Source organism: Pieris rapae, chromosome Z (assembly GCF_905147795.1).
Source record: "Pieris rapae chromosome Z, ilPieRapa1.1, whole genome shotgun sequence".
Taxonomy (NCBI): Eukaryota; Metazoa; Arthropoda; class Insecta; order Lepidoptera; family Pieridae; genus Pieris; species Pieris rapae.
Window position 1 is genome coordinate 1,506,060 of NC_059534.1, and position 15,227 is coordinate 1,521,286.

A 15,227-nucleotide genomic window follows, 5' to 3' on the forward strand; every position below is an offset into this window, starting at 1 on the left:
CATGTGTTAGGCACAGGAGGCTGATCACTAACTTGCCTATTAGATTGACAATCATGAAACAGATAATAAGAGGCCAAAACATTAGCAAGAAAATGAATGCCCTTTTGACCCATGTTTCTAAAAATTTTGAATTAGTCAATTAACACACAACACACTTCTCTTGGTGCCTATGCATCATGTGTATATTATCAAAACATACCTGATATGACAGCATACTTTAAAGTCCTAACCATGAATTATTGGGAAGAATGAAAATAAAACAATGATTTTCTTAAAATATATATTATAACTTTACAAGGCACATTAATCTTAATACTGTTACTTTTGTAACGACCGATTATAAGTAGAGGAATTGCTGTTCAAATGTGATGTATTATTAAATAACTTAAATTAAAATAAATATTTGTGCATAACTTAAGTGCAACGAAACCCTCAAAACGTCAATTGCCAGTTCCATCAATGTCAATGTAACAGTTTTAACAGCTCCTAAGTTAAAATATGGAAACTTATTTAAATTGATGTTCGTCTCTACGACTACGTTCTGACGAAATTGGATTATGACGTCAGGTGTTAGTTCTGTCAATCCGTCCGGTTATGCCACAGTATTTACAAACGTCACCAGTATTATTTTGTTTCCATGACATTTATTTTATTAATTGCATGTTGCGCAAGGCTCTTTACAAACTTTTGCAAGTTTAGATTCGACATAAAATTCATGTTGTCAACAACTGCATATTGATAGCGATTGAACTGTCAAAGTATGACGTTTAAGAAAGATTAGGCATATTAAACGAGGTTTCATTACGATCAATGGAATTAAAAGGAATGTAAAATCTCTGTATATTATGCTCTTGTACATAATAGAACATCTCATGACAGAAAAATTTCGTTTGTCAAATACGAATTGGCGGCACATCCGCTGACACTGGCCTGGCGAGTGTGTATGTTTGTGTCACAGATATAATAGTTAAATTTTATAAATATAATGACGCCCACAACTTGAGGCTTATAAAAAAATATATTTACAAAAATAAAAGCACTCTCCATAGAAATGGAATGAAAACAAATGCGAATAAACTTGACAATGTGACACTTGAAATATATTGAACGATAAACTAATCTAATTGTATATATCTAAACATTTTAGCAAAAATACATATTGTGATCTAACTGTAAATTTATTTTTTATGTAAAAAGTAAGAGCATGAGTAACACGAGTTCCCGCTTTATAATAGACAAATGACAGTTGACAATGTATAGCATGTAAAGACAACACAGACGTTTGTCGTAAATGATGGTAACTGAGCTAATGATAGTTGACATTAGACACAAAGACGGGCTGAATTTTCACTAATGAAATTTCTATCATTGAAATGATTCTGTATTTTTTTTAATTGTCAGTCACATATTGGGATAACATGATACGCTGTGTGCTCTGTGAGAATACAATCAACAACAAACAACGTCCCCTGGGGCACCATGACCGCACGGAGGAGAAAGCTCATGAGCCGGTGACCGAAGACCGGTAGGTCAGCCTAGGTACCCTGTAGCCTGAGTTAACTGAGGTACTGGTACAGCTGGAGACCAGCAATTGCGAGGCAGCTAAACCAGGGAGCGCTCTTGTTTCAGAGGACACTTTTTTAGGTTCCAGAGCCAACACAGTGAGTTACCCATCAATACTAAAGTTTGTGCACTATTGATACTGTCTAAAGCCTTAGTCTCGCTAAGGCAAGTATTTATACAGTTCTCAAAACGTCATCTATGACGTCTTAATTCGGTGTGTCTGAAACTATAGGCTTCTTGCTCGTCGGCTGGTCAAAATTAATTTACTAATATTGTTAGTAGACAAGCATTGTTAAAATTAAAGTGATGTTATCGTACCTAAAAATTAACGAAATATATAAAACTGAATATATAAGCGCAATATTAAAATCACATTAAATTATATGATTATTATAATATTTATATCTAACCATAAAATACAATATTTCCTTATATTAGTAGACGTATGCAAAATATTGATTCTTGACAACTTACACAAGTGAAATGTGACAGCTCTCAAATACCGTTGTGTTGCCAGTTTTTGTACAAAACTGCTCACATTTCGGTAAATATTTTATTTAACAAATAGAAGATGTAGGCATTACAAATGTAATTCACAGATTATATAAAACAAATATATATAATTAATGGGCATGGCAAGGTAGCATACAAATAACAATGACAACAATAGCGGCTTTTAAGGCAGGTATTAATTGTAACAAGCGTTCCAACCCAACTTTAAACTAAGAAATATCAGGATTACATTAGTTTCTGTAGTTTTGGAGTTTCATCCCCAAGTAGCTTAAACCATTTAATAAAATACTCGAAAAATAAAATTGCATTTTAAAATAGATTATAAATTATGAAAATACTCAAAATATATTAATTTTCACAAGTCACGTGACACCAAACGGTCACAGATTTGTCGATAGAAAATATCATCTTATCAAATCCTAAGCCAGGCAACTCTTTGTTATTAGAAATTTAATATGAACTATGGACTGTTATAATCTACCATGAGCAACGGGATTATCGCTAACAAGCTTAACTATTTGATAGTAAGTGTTATCGAGTATTAACAACATAGTTTTAAACGTTATGGTTATATAGTAAATAATGAATATATAAAAATATATTTTTATTTACCGAACAAAATGACTACAGTTTAGTCGAAGTTGAAATAACATGTCTTCTTCTGTCACTTTCTAATATTGTATTTGAGTTTAAGTCTGAACTCCATCGTGTAAACAAGCATGTTGCGTCACAGGGACGCCATCTTGCCTAGATAAGAATTGTTAATCGAAATATATTAGCATTTATTTAAAAGAATGACAATTACATGAAAAACTTGACGTTTGTTCACGTGTTTACAAGCATGTTACGTCACAGGCCATGTAGCTATTAGCGATTTGTGTTTTTGCTATAAATGTTAAATTTGAATTATTGAATCCGATTATAAATCTGAAATTTTGGTTACATGTCAAATAGCCCATTATAGTAAAATACAGATTTTCGTATAGTCACCAAAAAATAATAATAAGGGTAATTCCTGAAGGAAAATTTTATTAGGATTAACAACGGTTATATATAATTTGACTGAAATATATCGGTTTAAAGTTGGGGTCGGAAGCTGGTACAAGGGTCCAAATTATTACAAATATCTTAATGGGTTATTAAAAATATAATAAAATTTATAAATCGCCTTAAAAGAATTAACAAATTAATTGGGGTAATTTGGGGCAAGTTCGACGTAATTAGCTGGCAACATACCGGTGTGGCCAGTTCTTAACACTTGACCGGTCATCCACCCCTCATCTATGGACGTCACATTTGAAATAAGGTCTCCCTCGCGGAATGATACCTGTAATAAAATAGTATTATTAATTCCAAGCAAACGCAAAATTCGTGTATTTCGTGTGGGTGTGTTTGTGTGTGTCCACAATATTTTCTTTTTTATGGAGAGAAAATTAAAAAAAAATTACCTCGTCGCTATCATTGGCTTCGTAATCATACATCGCTACGTAGACTCGCTGAAACAAAATATTGAAAATTAATTCATTTGGCTAGGAACTGTGATTTCCTCAATACATATTTACATATGAAACAAATTTTTATTACAATAGGTTGTTTGTTTTATTAATCAGGTTTACCGTCTTTTTTGAAATTTCGCACAAATTTCGAAAGAGAGAGATATCAAGTAAATTGCTAACTTTTTGTTACTTTAAAATTTCGTATCAAAGTGTTCAGGCAAAACAGAGAAACACTGGTTTATTCCATCTTATTCGAAAAACACATTAACATGACAGGCCTTTGGCGCGCGAGCAAGTGTCAACTAAACAAAAAATGTCGTTAGGATGGGGCCGATCGCGACCCGAATAAAACCGAGTCTTGCCGAGCGCATTTACGGAATTTTGCGTAAACACAAAGTATTGAAATTTACTAATAAAGGCAAAGTTCTCAAATATATAGGCAATAAATAGATAAGAAAATAAACTTTTGCATATATCTCCGCCTCCAAAAAAAAAAAAAAAGAACAACATAGTCCTAAACTAACTGTTAAGTCTCTAATAATAAAAATATATAATAGAACTCATAGAACTCATAACAAAGAGCCCATTTGCCAAAAAATAAATTAATTAATAAATATAACTCTTAACTTATTAGTGAGAAACGAACCTGAAAATTGTATACCAACCTGATTGTGATGATTAGCTGGTCTGTGTGATTGATGAGTCACCTGTGATTGGTGATGCTCATTCGCGAGTGGATCCATATCTGTGACGCGCCCTATGTGGCGGGTCTGTTGTTGGACTTGCTGTGTTCCTGAAATAACAACACTGTAAGTATGCAAACTTTAGATACTTGACATATGACAGTTGACACTAATATAGCCGTCGTTAGATATTATTACCAAAATTCAGTTATTAAAAGTTTAACAGATATATAGAGCGGTATATATTAATAAGACAGCTGAACAAACATCAACTGTCATCTGTCACCTATCTTATGTTATTTATCATCTATAAGCTATCAACCGTCATCTATCATCTATCTGCTGTCATTATTATTTATATATCTATAATCTATCTTTCCACGATCAGCTGACTAATTTGTCAAAATTTCTACCTTAATATATGTTATAAGTATGCCCTTTATCCATCTACTGTCCTTGGACACCGAATATACAAAATCCCCAAACACACATCACAATGATTTGTGCAATGATATATGAACATCAAATAGCCAATTAATGTCTAGTATATGATTGTAAAAAATGGGAATTATTTTTTTGTAAATGTTAAAAAAAAACAATAATTACAATAGGGATTTCTATAATTTTTTGTTAAATTTATTGACGTTAGATGCTTTGACCAGGCAGTGTCACTGGGTGACCATGCAATGGTGAATATACTAATGGAAAACTTTTATAACTTTTGAAAAACTAAAAATCACAAATGCAAATTCAAAATACCCTTTTTCTTGAAAAAAAAAATGCATTCGAAATTCAAAATAATTCCCACGCAATCTCACCTCTCTTTTCACTGGAGCTGTTATAAATCAAAGTAGCCGACGCCCGCTGAGTGTTGGGCGGCGCCCGTGGGCCATCGCTCAACGGGTCATAATCTTGAATTCTACCAATTTTCGAGCCATAATTCGATTGCGACGCCAACTCCTCATATTGCGGGTAGTTGTAAATCTCTTTGAACTCTTGCCGTGCGGGTGTTTGGTAATGATTTTTCGGCGGTAAGTTTGGTAGCATCTCCGTTGCGTATGACTCGATTTGATGTTGATAATCGTTTGTTGCGAGATCTAGTTAGCACAAACATAAACCAATGTTCATTTGCGTTTTAACGGACCGTTAAATATGCTTTCATAGATTTTTTTTGTACCTTCATATTAACAAATATTCATACTAATATGTCGTAAAGGTTTTATCAGTCCACAATATCTGTCTGAACATCAGTTTATGCTAAACACAAAACATATAAACACACATTGAAACATACAAATTGTGTTATATATAGGACATAAAAATTACTACCCTCCTTTTAACCCAATTTTTGTCAAGTGACAAAGGATGAGTCCTTTGTCACTTGCACGTTTTGCTTCTTTACGCCCACCGACCAGCTTTGTTCTATTTAAGTCAAAATTTGTATATTTGAAATAGCCATCCACCAAAAATGTTGTTAAAACTGTGCAGATATGAATAGCAATGTTTCTTAATAATAGCGCTACAACTCTAAACGGTCCTATCCTTAAACTAACGAATTAGGCGCAGCGCTAACAAAGATCCATGTAGAGTTGCAACGATATTTATTTATGCATGATGAAGTACAGTCACTCTTTAAAATGTGTGAATTACGATAGCGATAGTAATGATCCAATCCGTTCTTATTATATTTTGTTTTGCGGTTTAAACCGTCCATCAAGTTGTTAACTCATATCTAATATGGGTTCACAAAATGACTCCAAAAATCCAAAACTGTGGACAAATGGGACTTAGCCAAATTTTAGCATTAAGGTACCGTCAAAAATACTCACCAACAATTTCGCCATTTTCATTAATCTGCCTTTGCCTCTCCATCTGGGCCTTCTTTTCCAATTCACCGTGGTACGCAACGTTACTTATAATTTTCGTATTCGCCTTAATTCTTAGTGTTTCGGGATCATCTGCTACCTAAAATATACAAATACCCTCAAAATTACTATATAACATAATACAGATTAAGGTCACTCCAGGCTTTAAGTACTGCATAAATAATTTCATAGATAATGATAATTTCACAGGTCCAAGAGGCTTGCCTGAGCCGGTGTAGTGATTAAGAACAGTCGGCCTGGGTATCGCTGTATCAATAGAGGACGGGCTACAGCTGAAGGCCAGTAATTGTTGTAAGAAGATGGCAATTCCAGGGAACGCTGAAAGATTCTAATGGAGGCCAAGACACTTTTAGTGTCGCTGAACCAGCAAAGTGAGTGGGTTCTGGAACAGCTTAAGTCTCCGATCTCCTCTCGATGTAACTACCGTACAGTGTTCACAGCAGTCAAGCAGCTGGGCCGTGAAAATGTCGTAAACTTTTTCCGAAGGGTTAAGCAGATATCATAGACCTCCACTTGCTACAGTCCTGACATAAATTTCTAGCTCTATCTCCTTTTTTTGTTGTATGTAAGACAAACTGGTATGAGGCACACCTGTCAAGTTCATCCATTTACACTAAACCTAAGAATTCCCAATCCTCGTCTTCTCCTCTTTCAACCCACACTGCTCACGAATCTCACTTTAAGTTATCTTAATAACAATATTATCGTATCAGAAATATCCTGCGTATTACAGGACAATTACGAAATTATCATGACAACTATCCTAGTTCATAAACCATGCTCCTGAGTTTTTGGACGCTTGGACCAACCAGTCTTGGACTCACCTGTGTAAATTTCCCCTTGCTTTTCTCGAAATCGGCATGATAATTGACATTACTCTGCAATCTCGTGTTCTCAGCTATCCGCCTGAGTTCTGGAGTTTCCGCCATAGTCGTATGTTTCGCTTTTGGCACATGTCTGCAAAAAATCGATACAAAATTACAACTATCCGCAAATAAGCTTTCACAGAAATTCCTTAATGTTACAGCTATATTGAATTATAGGGCCTAAGTTTGAACCCCAATGGGCCTCTCCGTTATTAACATTCGTACCAAAGAGGAAATCGGCATTAAAACCAAAAACCCGAATAATTAATGTACATTATATTAAATTTACTCAGCAGTAAAATACCAGTGGTTTACAGGATTTTAGGTTTAGGTCTTTTGTACCTGTTTCATGAGGAAAGCCTCAGCCTGTGCCAGAATGGGTCTTATTGCTGAGATGTTTTCGCTACGACTTTTTAGGAATAAATCCTATTTATCTGGCAAGTAGGTGATCAGCCTTTGCCTGATTGGGTTTAATACCTAGGTCTGGGTCCTGTGTATCTGTTCTCTTATAAACAAGAATGTGATCAGCCTCCTAAGGGTATAAAATTTCCTCACGATATCTTCCTTCGTACGTATTAAGGTACTCGATCGCTACAACCTTTCTAGGAATGAATCCTATGTATCTGTTTCATGAGGCAAGTAGGTCAGCCTTTGCCTGTCTAGCTATAATAAGATATATTCTCGCTACAACCCCTTAGGTCTGGGTATGTATCTGCTTCTTAATAGGTCTGTCAGATCAGCCTTAGCCTGAGTGGGTCTAATGCTGTATTACAATATTCTCGCTAAGCCGGGGTTTTACGACCTCAGAGACGAAAATCGCACCACTTGAAGCCACTTGTCCAAAACTTCTAGACAAATGATGGCAGGTTCTTTTTTAAATCCAGTAATAACAGTTTAAACTGTTATCAATCATTCACGGATTAACTCGGCCGTGTCATGAAAGTTGTTCGCGCACTTTTACTTGTTTTTACTTTCCCAATGCCGATTAGAATGTAATTACTCGCTTAATTAGCGCGTAGCGTGAACACTTGGTTTTACTTAGGCTGAGATTCCGCTACTCTTTTGACAGTATTTCTTTTTACTAGATATCCTCGGTGCACATGGCATGGGGCTTTTACCTTAGTAATAATTACGTTACAAAGAAGTTTGACTTCTGACATGTGTACTTTGTACGTCCGCACTTTTTTAATATATTATACTTACGACTCGCAATAAGGTAGTTTTCCATATCCTTTGTATGTTCTCATGTTAAGTGTCATCCCGCATTCTTGACATTTGAAGCACCCTTTGTGCCAAACCTGAAAAATATAACATTTCTTAATGTCAAAAGATCGAATCGAAACAATCGTTCATTTTCTTACAAATAGATGGCGCTATACTTCAATTTAAAAGCGCTTGTAAAATATGTTTTTCAATCTATATAACTATTGTACAACCCTTAATGGTTAATAATGTAGTTCTCTACATTCATGAATTATTAAACACTTCGTTAATATAGATCAGGCAAAGAAAATCACCAGGTTTATTTAGTTAATAGGCAACGAGTGGTCTTGTTCCTAAAAAGCGAATTCTTCCCTTAGGCTTGATTGCCTAGTATGGAAAAATTAAATAAAAACAAATGAAGCCAAAATTGCATAAACAAGTAACAAAAAAACGAATTTTAAGCTTAATTATTCATAATTAATATTTATATATATATAAATAGCCAGATAGAAGAGTTATATTATAAAGTATGCATTGTTTACAATATCAAATAATAATTCGTTTTATTTCCTCCTAATACACACAACAATCCAATCATTTTCTTTTCAACATACAATATATTTTAAATTATTTGTAACAATTCCAGTTGCCTGCATTAAGGAAACAATGAATAACAACTAACTAACTAACTAATTGCAATATCCTTTAAATCTAGGTTAGTTAGGTTATTAAGGACATAAGTTCAGAGTGCAAACGAAATATAGGCTGCTTTGTACGTGTTATACTCAACAAATTTTGACACGATTCACCATTAAATGATGAGTGAAGAAGGTTTAGGTTATAATTATGGTTTGAACAGGGGCAAACGGGCAGGAATCTTATCTGATGGTAAGTGATACCATCCATGGAAACTGCCAAATGGCGCGCAATTGCCTTTTTAGAATTGGTACATCTTTGAAGAACCATGGACTGAAGCACCTTTGTAGACTTATTGGTTCGGGAATACCAACCGCACTTGGACATTAAATGCCAGATAATATGAGAATGCTCGCGAGCCCATTGTCGATGTTTTAAAAATTAGGAGTAAGCGAAGTACGCAGTAGCCTTCCCCGGTGAAGGTGGTTTTTACCCTAACCAGATTTTGGGCATTTATTAATTTTGACATACGGGCGGCTTTTAATTTGTTGTTAGCAATGGTGATTAGATCATCCAGATACGTTAGTGTGTGGCCTCAAGCCTTTTTTACTGACAATCCCTATCCTCCCCTAATATCGCAATGTATATCATATGTCCAAGGAGAAATACTTTAAGGTATGACGTCATCGCTGTGATTTGTAAGCAAACTGTAGATGTCGCTACATTAGGTAAGGTCCGTCCGTGGGAAGCCAGCATTTCACTTAATTAGCATAATTAAATTAGACATTGTTAATGTGAGAAATACTTATAATTACTTCATTACTGGAATTAATAATTTTGACCGACTTAACCTATCAGATTTGTTTGAGTATTCAAACCCCGGACAGACAAGTAGACTTGTAGCACTCGCTCTTACGGCACAGGCAATTGACTCAATTATAAAAAAAATACAATTTTATACGTATGTACCCTAAATTCAGACTCTAAACTACAGGTTCCGTGGTGTAGTGGTTATCACATCTGCTTTACACGCAGAAGGCCGCTAGTTCGATCCTGGCCGGAATCACATCTTTTATTTTTATATTAGTTAAACGTGACAATGGAATAAACTTCTTATCATTGTAAACTTCTTATGCAATTTCTATTTAAATTACAAAATATTTTTAGAATGAAATTATTATTAAACGTTGGACTTATTTGGCTATATTTTTTTATATTACTAAAACGTGACAATAGATTAAACTTCTTATCATTGTAAGCTAATTAAGCAATATATACAGTATTTCAATTTCAAAATATTTTAAAATAATTTTTTATTTATTTATTAAATGTTTAACAGGTTTTGGTTATATTAGGCTATATCTTTGTATAAATGTTTTGTTATATATAATTTATATATGCTGTAGAATAATGAAATAAAGGAACATTTCAAATACATTTGTAACGCCGTCATTGCGTTATGCTTACTTAGTAACTGTCTGATACGATATTACTCCCTTGCCCCTACAACAATTTTAATCAATCAAATTAGGATTCTGGTATCGCAAAAATAGTTTTAAAAAAAAAGAAATTTATTGCTGAAAAGCAATTGAAAATTAATAAATATTGTATTTTAACCGTACCTGGAAACAACGGAGGGCTACAATTAATGGAAACACCTGAAAGTATTTTTATTTATTTATACTTTAATTATACTAAAATCAACATTATGCAGCTGTATGATTATTTTTTACAATTTACAGTTAATTGAATTTTTTTTCGCCGTTCATAAGTGTACTTGTTTACCTATATGAATAAAGATATTTTGTTGTTTGTTGTTGTTGTTATGTAGGATATCTTTCCCGGCAACACTTCCCAAATAACAGAAGAACAAGAAGAAAAAAAATGCGAAAGATTATATGTTTGCTTTAACTAATACCTTTTTTTTTTATCTAGCCATTCTTACCTATCTTTAAGCCTAGAAGAGAATGCTAAGCAATGTGACTTGTTGTAGTGTGATTTAGATTTCTTATTTGGGTGCAATATATATATATATATTGAAAAATAGATAAGAAACAATTAATGGATAGCAAAAGGATTTATATTTTACACTTCTAATAGTCATTTAATTGTAATATTTAATAGAATTTTTTAAAAAACGAAATTAATAGAATACTTATTAAAGCACGCCAGTGAAACAGCAGATCTATGTTTTTTTTAAGTCGGTTAAAAAACAATATTGAAGTAACCTTGTTGAAATGGCAATTGTTCATATCCTCATTAAAGACAAAATAGGTACAGAATACAAGTCTTCATGGAATTACTCATAGCTTTGAGGAAATTACTCTAATTAATAATACACAATCTAGGCGAGTTAGTGCTCAGGAAACTGACCATGCCATAAGTATAGACAGGTCCATCGTAGGATGTCAGGCTAATGATTTCAAAATTCTGGATATTTAAAAGGACACATTTAGGTTGTAGAGAAATAATCCTAGATATTACTACGGAATATCTAGGATTATTTCAATGTTAATGCACATCAAGAGGTGCCTTAGTGGAAATCACTAAGGCACCTCTTTATTTGCATTAACATTGGCTAATATGGACAAAAATGGAAGATAAATCCAATCTCACTAGTCAGATGCTGAAATCTGGGACAAATATTTTAGATTACTGTTTCATTGTCTGATGAGCTGGCAGTTACCTCGGACAAAGTACTCTAGCTATTCAAAAGGCAAAGGGGGGCTGCCAGTATCTTTGGAACCTTAACTAAGGTTTAAAGGTTTAACTTAAGGTTTAACTGAAATATATTATTTTTGTTTTGTTTAAACGATATATTAATTATTTATATAAATATAAAGTTTCTAGATTATACTGATGTCATATCTTGGTGATGTCATTCTATCTATAGATATCAGTGCAAATGTATATACATATATTGAAAGCAAGTTCCTTGATATAGAAGAATAAAATTTATCTGTTCTAGACCTTTAAGAAATGACCCATACATACCGCAGAGTAATAGATTAACACTGATTAAATTCATGCTTTTGTAATTTCTTTGTTAAATGACCTTGAAGTTGATGAGAAATAACTGAGAATTGAGGTAATTACATGATTCAATCTGTGAGTCTTATAAGGATGTACTACACTCAGATTGATATGTAATAGAGGTAAAGCTACTATCCAATAATTTTTTACACATTTGGCTATGAATTTGACAAGTAGATTTAGTTAATATATTATGTAGTATATTATTAAATTTAGCTTTTATGCCGATTTCTTATTGCATTTTTTTTCTTAAAGCCATAAGAAAACTGTTGAGCTACATTGTTTACCATTGAAGACTGAACGAAAGAAAGATAATTTAGTTGAGGTTTTTATGTAAGTTTCGAAATTGAACTGTCAAACCTGATTCAACAGATGTTTCTATAAAAATAAATAAAATATAAAATCATTTTAAATAAGTCATCAATTACAATAAGCTATTATACCCAAGTTGATTTAAATAAACAAAAAGCAGAGGAGAATAATACAATGCATAAACACAATAAGGAAAAGTTAAATTAAGTATAATAATATCTACTAGTGATATGGCATTCTTATTTATTGTAAAATAAACATCTATTTTTGTCGTTTTTACCTATACTATACTCATTCCTAGAGAAGGTTTAGGTGTGTAGTTAATAATTATAAGTCACAACAGACTTTTGGTTCTTTGGTTTAAAGCTGGTTAAAAAAAAAAAGATTTATATTGGGGAATAATCTTTTTTTTCAATGTATGTACATGTTTTATTACAGTGTACCTACCACTGCAATTTTCAACGAATACAAGTCATTTATCTGTAGAAAATATATAAACTTGACATTTTCAAAGTCAAATTAGATGGTCATAGCTGTCTTGTTTCTCATCTTCATCCATATTTTTATAATTTATTAATAGTTACATTCTTTTAACACACACTCAAGATATGCAAAATATAAAAATTATACATTTTAGTTATTAGACATAGTATATACATCATATTATTTTAACTTTATGAACAAGTTTTAGTTAAAATATTAAATTTTATAAGTTCAAAACTATTATTTGGACATTTTGATACAAAAACGTGAACAAAATGTAACTGTTTTAGAATCGCTTATTCTGTCATAGTTTGAAGGTACAACATGAAATTTTAGTTTATCCTCGGTTAAATCGAATATGTTTGAAATTTGAATAAAAAATCATGGTAAGAATTTTCATACAAATTGAACAAACGAAATCTGATTACCGCTAAGTTCACGTGGGAAAATAAACTGTAAATAGAAGTATAAGTGATGCAGCTCAGTTGTAGGAGCTCGTTGTAAGCGCCTGTGCTGAGACACTACGTCGACTTTACTTGATTTTAGACAAGCCTCATAATGATTTCCTTTTTTCGTTTCTCTAGCAAATGTTAATAGACGAAAAGGTCAATGTCAAACAGCCGGGTATCAAACCTACGATCTCCGGGATGAGAGTCGCCACTAGGCTAACACTACTCTCTTTTTACCATGTTAGCTTAAAGCAGTTTTGAGCAATAATTTGATGTTTATACAAATGTTTAAAAGATAATCAACATTTATAACTTATGTAAATATATATATATATATATATATATAAATATAATCTGACATTTTATAATACTGTTAATGTTTAAATAGCTACCCTATTGAGACAATTAACTTGCTGAATTGTTATATGAATTAAAGTGATAAATTCATTATGACATACATCATTAACCTAGTTTCATGTCCTTGTTGTGTTCCATAATAAATGTATTTATTATTGCAATAAAGTTCACTTATTACTTTTTCAAAGCCTTCAGAATGTTCAAAACATATTTTTGTATAAAGAAATATATGTAATAAAGAAGAATTTAGAAGTCACACTATTAATTTATTATGGAGAGTAATTTAAATTTCTTGATTCTTTTATAATGTTGTTAATTTAGATCAAATACAGATTTCATAGGTTTTTAACTATAATAGAATAGACAGTTACCCCTATATAATGTAGTAGTAAAGCTGTTTGTGAATACTTCAAAAACTAGGAACACTTATTTGAATTTAATAAAGACTTTCTTTGCAAATACATGATTTCATATTATTTATCAATATTACTTAATACCAAGTAAAACCTAAAATGAAATTGTGTATTAATTTTATAATTATAATAGCACCTTGATATTTTAAAACCTATACAGATGAAAATCATTTGATCAAAGCTGGTGTTGTGGTAGTGCTTTGCATGCTATAATATCTCCTATACCATTAATTTGAGCATTATATTGTGAAATATGTATGAAAATCTTAATCTACCACTAAATAAGGGTAAATTAAAGAAACCAAAATGACTATAACCTAGACAGAAAGTTCTGAATACAGTTAAAAAACTGTTTTATCCTAAATAATCCTAATTGCTGTTCATTTTATATTTTAGTGATCTGTAATAATTATATTTTTATCTGGGTTATTTACTTATATATTTTTTTTATTAGATTAAACATTTTATACCAATTTGTTTTCAAGTTCAAACATGTAAAATACATGAAACGACTTGACGTATTTTAGTTCGCAAAGATTTTTAATTATCAAGATTCATAATAAAGCTAACATTTCAGGGTTATAATTGAACTTATCTCTCTTATCTATTTTTAATATGTAAATAATCTGATAACAGATAATACCTATGATAACGTCATGAAAATTAGGTAATTTATCTATGGCAAAATCCGAAATATGAGGAAAAACTTCGTCAACTTTCATTTGATGTCTACTGTAGTTATTTTTGAAAATGGAAATAAAAAATCTAAGTGAGACTGGACAATAGCATCGATATTTTTTAACACAAGGTCATATTATTGCTTAATAAAGAATACAGGGCGGAGACATACCTAGTTATGGTAATAAATTGAACTCACGAAGTATTAATATAATTTTATGAGTCATTCTTCCGGTTTAATTCGGTTTGCTTTGTACTTAAATTAAAGTACCTATACATTCTCGTTAAAGTGTTAGAAATTCTATTAATTATGTGGAAAAAGTAAAATTAACTTTCTATCAATGTTACCTTGTCCAAGCATTTGAGTTCCTCTGTGGGATAAACAGTCTTTACGCACCGCGCACATGTTTTATTCATCTTGAAAAAAGAACAAAACACTAAACAACAAATTACAAGAAAGTTTCACTAACTTTTGAATCACCGAACTTAATTTTTAAGAAAACACTCATGAGCACAATATCTGTAGCATCCTCAAACGCGCATGCCAAAAAATGACAAATGGCTGCCGCAAATATTGCCAACCTAAAAATCTTTGGAGTTATTTCCTTTCACCATTTTGTATTTACAAATTATGCAGATTAAAAATAGTACAAAAT

At 32.1% G+C, this 15,227-nt stretch overlaps 1 protein-coding gene and 1 non-coding gene across 3 annotated transcripts; one reads left to right on the forward strand and one right to left on the reverse strand.

Annotated features, from left to right (window-relative positions):
- Window positions 1-266: 266 nt before the first annotated feature.
- On the reverse strand, window positions 267-15,142 carry LOC110992641 (LIM and SH3 domain protein Lasp). 2 transcript variants are annotated; one of them, XM_022258529.2, is made up of 8 exons: window positions 14,920-15,142; window positions 8,211-8,305; window positions 6,966-7,098; window positions 6,085-6,220; window positions 5,074-5,352; window positions 4,238-4,365; window positions 3,525-3,572; window positions 267-3,403 (listed from the first exon to the last, which is right to left on the reverse strand). In XM_022258529.2, the coding sequence occupies exons 1-8, from the start codon at window positions 14,986-14,988 to the stop codon at window positions 3,263-3,265; spliced, it is 1,029 nt and encodes a 342-aa protein (XP_022114221.1). In that variant the 5' UTR covers window positions 14,989-15,142; the 3' UTR covers window positions 267-3,262. The 2 variants fall into 2 exon arrangements, with proteins under 2 accessions (XP_022114221.1, XP_022114222.1); XM_022258530.2 differs by lacking the exon at window positions 5,074-5,352 and having other exon boundaries at window positions 14,920-15,140.
- Trnav-uac lies at window positions 9,840-9,912 on the forward strand. Its single transcript has one exon. It is a non-coding gene; the product is annotated as a tRNA-Val (tRNA).
- Window positions 15,143-15,227: the final 85 nt, after the last annotated feature.

Excerpts from the sequence above, each read along its gene's own strand:
- LOC110992641 (XM_022258529.2), bottom strand. The coding sequence starts at position 14,988 with ATGAATAAAACATGTGCGCGGTGCGTAAAGACTGTTTATCCCACAGAG. Across the intron at positions 3,573-4,237 it reads CAGCTAATCATCACAATCAG|CGAGTCTACGTAGCGATGTA; the intron begins GTTGGTATACAA and ends ATTTTGTTTCAG. Across the intron at positions 3,404-3,524 it reads AAGCCAATGATAGCGACGAG|GTATCATTCCGCGAGGGAGA; the intron begins GTAATTTTTTTT and ends ATTTTATTACAG.